Source organism: Typopeltis vanoorti, chromosome 10, assembly GCF_054136105.1.
Source record: "Typopeltis vanoorti isolate ZY-2024b chromosome 10, IOZ_Tvanoo_1.0, whole genome shotgun sequence".
Classification (NCBI taxonomy): Eukaryota; Metazoa; Arthropoda; class Arachnida; order Uropygi; family Thelyphonidae; genus Typopeltis; species Typopeltis vanoorti.
The window spans coordinates 61313098-61325273 of record NC_143558.1 but is presented as its reverse complement, the minus strand read 5'-3'; the positions used below and the strand labels follow the sequence as shown (position 1 = coordinate 61325273).

At 37.5% G+C, this 12176-nt stretch overlaps 1 protein-coding gene across 3 annotated transcripts in view; it reads left to right on the top strand.

The window, feature by feature from the left end:
- Seipin (lipid droplet biogenesis associated protein seipin) overlaps window positions 1-12176 on the top strand; it is a 126810-nt gene that overhangs the window by 24216 nt on the left and 90418 nt on the right. For all 3 annotated transcript variants that reach the window (XM_090398764.1, XM_090398763.1, XM_090398762.1), the window contains exons 3-4: window positions 975-1050; window positions 11446-11513. In XM_090398764.1, the coding sequence (XP_090254890.1) occupies window positions 975-1050; window positions 11446-11513 (144 nt within the window). The remainder of the gene's footprint in view (window positions 1-974; window positions 1051-11445; window positions 11514-12176) is intronic.

Genomic DNA, 12176 nt, shown 5'->3' with positions numbered 1-12176 from the left:
GTTGTTGTTCCATAATCCATTCACCGAACTCTCTTCGCTGTGTGTGGTCAGTAGGCTTCAGTTCTTGAGTCAATTGAACTTTGTAAACATAAAGATGCAAATCTTTCATGAGAATACGCTGTAGAGAGCTTCTCGAAATGCCCAATTCAAGACCACGGTGCTGAATTGATGTTCCTGAATTCTCAGCAACACTCTCATGAACTGCTTCGATGTTTTCTGTTGAACGACTTGTTGAAGGACGGCCAGAGTGTATAAGATCACTAATTGATCCAGTTTCCTTGAATTTTTTAATTAATCTTTTCACAGTTGATGAAGTTAAATCACTATTCCGACCATATTTTGTACGAAAATTGCGAACTGTAGCTGCCAAACCTTCATTATTTTTAAAATATTGCTCAACAATGAAAATGCGTTGTTCTTTCGTGTAGCGCTCCATTTTTAATAACCCTGAACTGTCAGCTGTCACGCTGTCTTTTTTTTCTCGTTGGCAACACTTCACCGCACAAATGGCGCTAAATTTAAATCTTGCGTGAATTTTGGGACACCCTTTATAAGGAAAATAGTTACCACTTTATAGACTACAATGTTCATAAAAGAAAAGTTAATTTTTCAACGTGTAATAATAAACAACTCATCTCACAATATGGATTGATTACCCTATAATCAGAATGGGTTCTCCTTCTGTTGACATGCACAGAAGTGTTGAGGGGGTCTCGTATCTGTGGGCGTACTGTAGTGAAAAAAAATTTAGTTTTGCTATGAAAATTATCCCAAAATAAGTATTGCAATAGATATACGCTTTCTGATAGTAAAGGTGTGATCCCATATAAATGCAGCGATGAACTGTAATAATCAAAGCATTCTTTACCATTTCCTTTAGTTCAGGAAAATAACTTTCTTCTCATTAAAAAGGAAATTAGTTTAACACTTTCTTCATAATTATTTACATTTTGTTATCATTTTTTCCCATTTAGTTATTGGCTAGGGGTCAGTCTTATTTAATAGTGCTGGAGTTAGAAATGCCAGAATCTGAAGTCAATAGACAATTAGGTATGTTTATCTTGCCATGTCTCCAGACAGTACTTAATCAAGGTGGGAGATGTCATTTTTTCATGTTAATTTTTTGCTTTTTTTTAATTAAAATTACTTAATTTTACTAGCTGTTTACTATAGCATTTCTTATCAGATACCTCCAGGAATTCAAGGACTCATCAAAGGAAGGCCAGTATATCACCTACATTAGTTGTCATACCGTCTTTTAAACTCATTCGCACTAGATGCAAGTACCACCTCAACAGGCGAACTTTTCCATTCACTCATTGCTCTGTGAGCAAAAAATCTAGGCTTATATATTCCTTAACTGTGAACAAACTTTCCTTCCATAGATTACCCCATGCTTGTTTTTTCCACCTTTTGATATAAAGAAAAATTTCATCAGACAATAACAGTCCTATAACATCCATTCAGAAGTTTATAAATCTCTCATATCACTACTACTCCTGTTTATTTATCAGTGTCTTCAGTCCATATGCTCTCAATCTGTCCTCATGATCTTAATATAAACTTTTGTAACTCTGTTTTGCACCCTTTCCATACCTTTTTTTTTATCCCCTCCAAACCACAGTAGTCCAGGTGTGATTGCATCAAGGCATTGTAATGAGGCAAAATGACTTCCTTATCTTTACATGTCAATGGCATTTCAGCAAATACAACCCGGTTATCCTCTGGGTTGTATTTGCAGTTTTTGCAATGTGACCTCTGAACTTCAAATTCCTGTCTACCGTAACTCCAGAATCTTTTGTCTCATCAGTTACTTAGCATAATTCCACTAAGATGATGGCATAATATTTTACTGTGTCTACTGTGCCAAAGTTCATAACTTATTAACATTGAATTGTTAGCCATATCATTTCCATCTTATTGAAATCATTCTGTAAGTACTGGATATCCATAACATTCCTGATTGTTTTGCCTATCTTTGCAACTTCAGCAAACAGTTGAACATCTCCTGTTAGATAATTACCAATATCATTAATGTATAGATTGAACAAAAATGGTCCAAGAACTGATCCCTGGATACTCCACTAGCCACCTTAAATCTGGCATATACCACTTTCTGATACCTGTCTATCACCACTCAGTTATTTAAGTTGGTAGTTTATATTCCAAACCCATATTCTCCAGTTTATTCAACATTCCTTTATGTTGTATTCTGTCAACTGTCTTATCAACAGTATCAGTGTATCCATTCTGTTTATGCAGCTCAGCTGTAACATTATTATAAAATATGAGTAGATTGCCAAAACATTTAGCTTCTTTTAGGAGCTAAATGTTTTGGCAATCTTTTAGTGAACCCATGCTGTTGTTTAGAAATAGCTTATTCATCAACTCATTTCTGTATGTGAACACATTAGTTTTTTTGCTTCCCTCCCCTTGTACAAAAACTATCATACATTCATGCGGTATATTTCCTGAGCTGAGACTCAAGTTACACAAACATGTCAAGGCCTTGCCAGTTCGGCTGCACATTCCTTTAGCATACATGTTGATATCACATCTGTTCTTGTTGCTGAATTTTTGGAAGTTTTTACTTGGAAGTTTTGGAAGTTCTTTCTTCTAAGTTCTTACTTGGAAGAAAGCCAAGTAAGAACTTGACTTTCTTCCAAAGGACTCTGCTTAGTAGTTAGAGCATTTTCATCTAAGCCAGATTGTTCAAGTTCATGGTAATGAATGTAAGATTTAGGTTCTTCACAGTAGACAGCAGCAAATCTGATTTCTACCAAACCTACAGTATGGTACCAGATGTACCATACAGAACTATCAATACCTTGTTGCACTGTGTTCATACTTTGTTCTACAGAGGCCCTTTTATGCCAAGAACTACATCAAAAATTTTATGAATTACATCAAATCTTCCTTTCTAAAAAATGGTTGAGTCCTTTATCACTAAAGCATTTAACAATTTTAGGTCTGTCTGAGGAAGAAATATCATTCTGAGGCCTCTGAACATTGTAGTTTCTCTCTCTTCCTGTTAGAAAATTTTGGCCTTCATTTTTTTATCCAAAGAAAGGCTTACTCCACTTAACTTTCTAGGTGTCTACCAGATCCCTTCTCCTGTGACTTGTGCATCAGACAATTTGGATAAATTGGTTGCCTTTTGTGAAGAATAAAATATCTTATATTCAGTACCATGAACCTGAGCCATCGGATTTAGCTGAATGCCATCTGTGCTAAGCACTGTCGTTTGAAAGAAACCAAGCTTTTACACAAGAGTAGATTCCATATGAAATGTTTATATAGAGAGCTGCTAGATCTTTTTTTAACATCATCCAAATTTGAATAGATCTGATGGCCTTTGGATATTCCTTGTATAGTAAATTCTTGTAGATAGGCTTATACATTGGTTACTCATAACTATAAATTTTTCAGGAAATAACAACATATTAAAATATTAATTATAAAAGACTTTAATTAATACTTTCCTATAATTTGGCAATTTTACATTGCCATCATCAGGGATCACAAAAAACAATAACATGCATGCAGGCACTAACACTGGGCAAATGAAGCTGACGAAAGGCAACAGAAGTTTAGCCTAGAGTCCTAAATGGTGCTCCTTAGTAGACTGAATTGCTATTCTTGGCCATTGGGCTGACCATCTTAGAATTTATGTTTCTCAAATTTGGGGCAGTCTGATGCACCCAAATTTGTTGAAATTTGGAAAGTTTTTCAGGACAGAGGCAGATTTGAAGAACAGCCTTTCATATTTGTATTTACTGTGCCTTAATAGTGGCCTTCTTCCAGCATATCCTGTGGTGGGTGTCCAAAGCATGGTCAACAAGTCCTGAGTGACTGTATTGGTGCAACTAGATGTAGTCCTTATGTTCCGATATTCTGATATTGGCTGTCCTGCCTGTTTGGCCTTAGGACAGTTTGCAACTGCAAGGGACCTGGTATACTCCTGGTAGGTCTAGGGGATGTGGCTGGTCTTTGGTGGAGCAGATAAGGGATGCCAGTTTCTTATGTGGTCTGTAAGTGGTTGTAAGGTCGTATTTCCTTCAGGATATTTTTTTTTTCAATTTTTCAGATGTGCTGTGGATATATGAAACGGTGATTAGATTTTGAGTAATCTCTGCTCTGCTTTGCTCTAAAGAAGGAGGTGGGGGGGGGGGGTTGCAGTTACAGGGTTTTAATATTTTTTGGGGGTTGTAGCCATTGGCTAAAAATAGTATTATGGATATGGTCAAAGTAGTTAGGGCACTGTTATCAGAACTCATTATGTAGGGTTTTTATAATCCCATAATTGTTGTTAGGGGGTGGGTGTGACTGCAGGCGAATGTATCTACCTGTATGCGTAGGTTTTCTGCAAATGGAGAATGCCAGTGATCCATCAGGCTGGCATACATGTACATGCCAGCCTGATGGATCACTGGCATTCTCCATTTCATCCTAGATGCTCTGATTACAATCAGAGCATCTAGGAATGGGAAGCTTGTTTTCCTTTTCCAAGGTAAACTGGATCATGGGGTGTTGATTGTTTAGATGTGTTAGGAAATGTATTCTCTGTTAGGCCATGTGACCAAATAGAGAATACATCATCCACATAGCATAGCCAGACAGTGGGTTTTTATAGGGCAGAGTTTAAAGCTTTTTCCAATAGGAGGTGCTGGATAGGATCCAGAGATGAATAACCAAGTTGGTGACTGTCTATAGACATAGATTAAAGTTGTGTGGTTTGCAAAGTTTAGTTGATAGGTGGAAAAAAGGGGACACGATAGAAACTCAAGTTACTAAAAGGATTTTCTGAGATTTATTTACACTTGCGGGATCGTCCCGTATTTTACGAAATTTTACAAAATTCATTCTTCAGAAAAGTATTGCAAGAGTGAGCAAGACTGATTGATTAATAAGAATATTGTCAGGTGAGAAGAGCATTACTGTATTAACAATTTATTTTGTATCTATAATAGTAAGTAAAAAACCATTTGAAGACAACTTAAAGTGGCTTAATGAAAATATGCAGCCTAGCAATTGGATTTACTATTTGTTTACTTATACACTTATTAAAGTGTGTTCATAGTAAACCTTACCGTGCACACACTTGGAAAGTTAGAATCATTTTGTAAGACTGGCATATGTGATGGATGTGCATACTGAACTTTCACCCTCAGTCATAAGTGTCCTGTATTCTTTTCCAATGTATCTGGGATCCTTATGCTAGGGGGGGGCACCTTTAGAACTCTAGAACCGACTTCAGTTGCCATTCTTCAGCCTCACTTGCTTAGTATGAGTACCTGAGTACACATATCATTGTTTTGATTCCTGTGATTTCCCCCCCCCCCAGATATATGGACTACCAAAAATCCATAAGCAAAATGTGCCATTACATTCCCTGTGGATGGCATTGATTCCCTCACATACAAATTAGCCTAACATTTAGCCAAAGGGCTCACATAATATACTGGTAACACACCTTCACACACACAAAAAAAAACTCAGTCCAATTTAAAGCCAGTATACAAAACTTCTCACTCCAAATTACTGACATAATGGTCAGTTTTGATGTCTCCTCCTTATTCACCAATGTCCCACTCATAGATATCTTAAACTTCATATAAGCCAAAAAAAAAAAAAAAAAATCCCTCCTGATATGGTGGTGGGCAGTAGATGGCGTTGGTGTAGATGATGCAGTTTGGTGGATTTGAGTGGTGGAGACAGAATTGTAGAGTGGGTGCCCTTCCTCAACGAGTCTTAGGACTCCTTGGAGGTGTCATGTAATAATAATAATTTGAGCCCTATTTCAGCTCATCATGAATTCAGGCTATTTTGTTTGATAAGGAAAATTCTAGTGTATCCATGTCCTGGATACGTTCCACAATTTCTCAACACATTTAAACAATCAACATCCCAGGATCCAGTTTATCTTGGAAAAGGAAAACAACAACAACAGTCTCCCTTTCCTAGACACTGATTACATGCCAGCCTGATGGATCCTTGGCTTTCTCTGTTTGAAAAAACCTCCACTTACAGGTGGATACATTCACCAGCAGTCATCCCCCCCCCCCAACAATATCGGATTTTAAAAGCCCTATATAACAAGGCAAAATTAATCAGTTCAGACAACAATGCCCTAACTACTGAACTTAACCATATCTTTAACATCTTCTTAGCCAATGGCTACAACCCCCAAAAAATACAAAAAAAATTAAAAACCAGTAACCACAACTCCCCCCCCCCTTCATAACAGAGATTACTCTAAATCAATCGCCATTCCATATATGCTGGGTCCAAAAACTAACAAAAATCTTAAGAAAATATGACAACTAATTACAAACCACAAAATAAATTGGCATCTCTTATCTGTTCCATCAAAGACCAGCCACTTCCTTTAGTTCTACCTGGAGTATACCAGCTCCCTTGTTGCAAACTGTCCTACTACGACCAAACAGGCAGGAGCCAATACAGTGGTGCCTTGCAATTCGACAGTTGAATTTCATGGGCTGGCACATGCGCGTGCATGGAATTGTGTGATGTTATTTGTAATTTCTTGTTGGGCTGCATTGGTGTTTGCTCATGTTGTTTGTGCTAATTTTCAGTTCTGCATTTTTCAGAAAGTAAAAATTTTGTACATCTGCAATTATTATTTTTTTGGAGTGAAAATTAAGAATGGGTCCAAAGAGAAGTGAACGGAGGAATAATTCAGGAAAGAAGCACACTTAAAGAAAAAATTGTAGATAAAATGCAGAAAGGTAGAACAGTTACAGATGTAGCTCAAGAGTATGGCATTCCTGGGTCAAATTTTTGGCAACAGAGAGAGAAGATTATGGGTGCTGGGGTGTCTGTTGGTGCAATGAAAATTTCTGACAAGAATAGATCTTCAATCAATGAAGGGATGGAAAAAGCTGCTTATCACCTGGGTTAGAGAATGACAGATGAAGGGAGATTCAGTAACTCAGGCAATGATCTGTGAAAAGGCTAGGTTAATTTTTGAAGAATTGCAGAAGAAAACTCCAGAATGTACCTCAGATCAAACTGAGGAATTCAAAGCAAGTCGAGGCTAGTTTCACAGATTCCAAGGTAGAACAGGCATCCATAGTGTTCTCAGACAGGGGGAAGCTGCTAGTGCAGATAAAGAGGCTGCAGAAAAGTTTGTGAAAAAATTTGAAGATTTAATCAGGAAGGAAGGCTACCTGCTACAGCAAATTTTTAACGGGAATGAAACTGGGTTATTTTGGAAGCGCTTGCCAAATCGAACTTGCATCACGCAAGAAGAAGTGAAGCTCCCAGGACATAAGCCTATGAAAGATAGGCTTTCCTTGTTATTGGCAGCAAATGCAAGCAGAGACTTTAAACTAAAGCCACTTCTGCTCTACCACTCAGAAAATCCTCGGTGCTTTGGGAAGAAAATCATTAAGCCCAAACTGCCAGTGATGTGGAAATCCAATGCAAAAGCCTGGGTAGACCAGCAAGTTTTCAAAGATTGGATTTTTGAGGTGTTTGCCCTGAGCTTGAAGAAGTTCCTCACTGACAACAATTTGCCTTTGAAAGCACTGTTGATCCTTGATAATGCTAGTGCCCATCCTCAATACTTAGAGGACATCCTTGAAATTGACTTTGACTTCATCAAAGTCCAGTTCTTGCCTCCAAACACATCACTGATCCAATCCATGGATCAAGAAGTGATTGCATGTTTTAAAAAACTTTCCACCAAGGCTTTCTTCTCACGTCTTTTCGATGTGACTCACTTTTCTGAGACACTGAAGGACTTCTGGAAGACATTTTCCATGCCATTTCCTTTATTAAAACTGCCTGGGATGGAGTGACACAGAGAATCCTTCATGCATCGTGAAAGAAACTCTCTCCTAATTTTTCTCAGGATGACAACAGTGCAGACCAAGCAGCTGGAGAATCAGAAGCAGCTGCAGCCATGCGAGAGATCATTTCGATGGCAGAGAATCTCGACATAGAAGAGGTTGATGAGGCTGATGTAGAAGAGCTTGTGAAGGATCACAGTGACGAACTGACTGTGGAAGAACTCTGAGCATTCAGCAGACAGCAAACAAAGGAGAGAGAAAGAGGAATTTCACCTGAAGAAGAGAAAAAGGGCCGATGCCAACAGCTGCCATTAAAGAAGTTTTATTCCATTTGGAGAAGGTGCAGTCTGTTTGTTTAGAATGGCATCCCAATGCTGCTGGCATAAGTAGAATGAAACTTGTTCAACAACACCATCATGCATAACTTCAAAACCATCTTGAGAGAGAGAGACAGACAGTCCACCCTTGATCAGTTCATCCCTGTTCAAGCAAAGAAGAGATGAGAAGAGGTAGAACAGGATAAAGAAGACTCCCTTCCAACATCTATTGCTCAATAGATTGTATGTATTGTGTATACAATAGTGTATTTTGTAATTTAGTGTTTTATACAATAGTAAAATATGTAAAGTAAATAATATGATGTATTTCTCTCCCACTCCCCTAATGGGGGGGTCCAACAACGAATTAATCTATTTTCCATAGACTTATATGGGAAATATTGTCCCGCAATTCAACATTAGTTCGACAACGGATTAGTGTCGAATTGCGAGGCACCGCTGTATCAGGATATCTGAATACAAGGACTACATCTGGTTCCACCAATACAGCCACTCAGGTCTTGCTGATCATGCTTGGACACCCACCACAGAATATGCTGAAAGAAGGCCACTTTATTACACCATAGCAAGTACAAAATACAAAAGCTTATTCCTTGAAATCAGCCTCAGATCTGAAAATCTTCCCAAACCTCAACAAATTTGGGTGCATGAGATTGCCTCAAATTTGGGAAGCTTACATTCCAAGATCATCAGCCCTAACAGTTAAGACTATCCAATTTAGCTTGCTACGGGGGAGCACCTTTAGGACTCTAGGACTGACTTCAGTTGCCTTTCTTCATTTGCTTAATGTGAGTGTCTGGGTGCACATATCATTGTTTTGTGATCCCTGAAGATGACAATGTAACACTGCAAAATATAGGAAGGTATTGATGCAAGTTTTAATTAATATTCTAGTATACATTGCCATGTCTTGAAAAATTAAAAGCTAGTTAAGAATCTGTGATGTAAATGTTCTCTACCATATTTCCAAAGCTCTGTATTTATGTCATCTAATCAGGTTGATTTTCTAATTTTTGATGCCTTTTATTCTTTTAATTCTTCCAATTTTATTGGTTCTGTATCAGTATTGATTTCTTCATTATTATTTTCTGTTATTAAATTTGGATTGGGGTGCTTAAGGGTCAAAGCTGTATAACTGAGAGGAGACCTCCACATAGCCTTTAAAGGAATGCGGAGAACCGACCAGGGCTTCTGACCTAATGTCCAATCCTCACCTTCTCGTGGTGCACCCTGTTGGGTATCTACTTGGATACTGAACGAACGAGGATGGGCTGGCAATTTAGGATTTAGCCAACCAAATTGTATTCTTATTGGTTCAACCAAAATACAAAATGATGGTACAACTTGACAAAATTTCATGCCGGCTGGGGTGTCGCCCGGTTGAACAAGGCCCCCTGTTGTTTTCGCCAGGGAACCAGGGTGAACAGCGAAAAGTCAGCTACTGGAACAAATCTGAAAACACACCCCAACTCAACATCACCAGAGTTAAAGATCGGTACTATCAACATAAAAAGCCTGAATGGCAAAGAAATGGAGCTAGCTGAGGAATTAGGTAAGTACCAGATCGACATGATAGGGGTGATTGAAACAAAAAAGACAAAAACTGGTGAGATCTTTCTGAGCAGTAAATACAAAATGTTGTATTCACACAATGACAATCAAGGAAAAGGAGTAGCCATAGTATTCAAAACAAAATACGAGGCTAATCTTCTTGAATGGCAGTCAGTCTCAAGTAGAGTAATGTGGGCAAATATGAGAATGGGGAACTGGACAATGAGACTTATTTGTACCTATGGTCCCACAGAAGGGTCTACTAAGGTAGAAGTGGAGAAATTTTTTGAGGCTTTAGAGAAAGCAACTGACACAATGAAAAAGGAAAAGTTGGTACTTGTTGGGGATCTAAATAGCAGAGTAGGAAATGATTGTCAGACGTACAAAAATATATTGGGAAAAGTTGAAGAAAAGAGCAAAGGAAATAATAATGGCAAATACCTGTTGGGTTTCTGCTGAGGACATGAACTGGTTAACACCATGTTCCAACATAAAAATGTTCACAAATTCACATGGAGAGAAGAGGCAAGGTATAAGAAAAGTCTCATTGACTATATTATTGTTGATAGTGATGTTTTCTCTCTGGTGAAGACTAAAATACAAAAATACTCTGGTGAAGACTAAAATACAAAAAGATTATTGATGAAAAAGTTTGAGCACAGGATCCAAACCTTGGAGATTCAGTGGCAAGCCTTGAAGAAAACACTAAATTAGCTGTATACAAGACTGTGTTCAAACCAGTTTTAACTTATGGATCTGAGAGCTGGGTCAGAAATAAAACACTTGATCAAAGACTAGAGACCGCAGATATATGAGTTCTGAGAAAGATTAGTGGCGTGAACAGATGGCATCAATGGCAATATCATGTTAAAAATGAGGATGTTAGGAAAGAACTTGACGTTGTTGTCATCCAGTGCCTTAGCAGAGCTAATCTCAGGTGGTATGGTCACTTAAACAGAATGGGCGAGGAAAGATTAGCAAAACAAGTGTTCTCTGCCAGGTTGGCAGGAAAACGACCCAGAGAAAGACCAAGATATAGGTGGATTGATGCGGTACAATATGCCTTTCACAATAGAAATATAAGATCTGAAACTGATAATATTGGAGTCTTGACAAGTAATAGACTGATTTAGAGGAAAATTGTAGATAGGAAGTTAGTAATGATGTAAATTTTTTCATCTAGTACTATCATATCCTGTACACCTGTTGAGGGTACATGTCAGGAATTTGCTATTTTTGGCCATGGTACCAGGTAAATGAATGTGGGAATTGGAAACAATAGGCTGGCGTGAGAATATTTTGAATGAGGACAGTAAAATTGTTGAAATATTGTTCTGTAACACTTAATTCAAAAATTCAAATTATTGAATTTTTGAATTATTGAAAACTAATATATATGTATATGTTTTTTTACTATTCTGCACCTTCTTCATTACTGCCCTCACTTTACCTCTATTATACCTGTTGCCATTTTCATTACTAACATTCTCAATCCTATCTGTTACTCTTCCATCCTTAACTGTCTTTCCATTCTGCTTACAACTCTGCCATATGCTTCCTTCTGCAGCCATTCTATTCCATTTCATTCTTCACTCTGTCTACTTGTTACTTTCATTTCACTATAATTGTATTCTACTCTCCTTTTACTTTGAAAAGTTGAATTTATAATTTTGATTCTGATATTTAAATTAAGTACTTTCTAATTAGTTTTCACACAAGGAATGAAACTTCAATATTTTCAGGTATGTTTATGATAAAGCTTGATATTACTGATAGAAATGGCAAGGTTATTAAATCATCATGGAGATCTGTAAGTACTTATTTCAGATGTATTTCCAATTTTTTAGAATTAAGATATTAAGTGATGTATTATTTTGCTAAGTTGTTTAATTTGAAGGACTTTTATTATATTGCAAATGAAACAAGCAGTGATAGCACAATGGTAAAAAACACTCAACATGCATACAGTCAGGAATACATATCCATAATTGAAGTAGAAAAGCCATCAAAGGCTTGAAATGTGGAAAGGCAGCAGGAGCAGATGATATTTGACCAGAAATGCTGAAATATGGTGGTATAAAAGTCTTGCAGTGGCTGTAGTTCAGAAGGCCTGGATAGAGGGATGAATTCCTGATTGGAGTAGAGCTCTCATAGTACCCATATATAAAAAGGGAAATAAAACTGAATGTGAGAATTACAGAGGTATTTCCCTACTGAGTGTTCCTGGCAAGATCTATGCAAGTATACTTGAGAAATGGTTGAGAAGAATTGTGGAAGAAAAGCTTGGTGAAGAACAAGCTGGATTCAGGCCAAATAGAGGCTGTCAGGATCAGATCTTCACTTTACGACAATTAGTTGAGAAAGCATGGGAATATAACAAAGATCTGTATTTAAGTTTTGTCGATCTAGAAAAGGCATATGACAAGGTGCCAAGAGAGAAGCTATTCAATTCTCTACAATTATATGGTGTCAA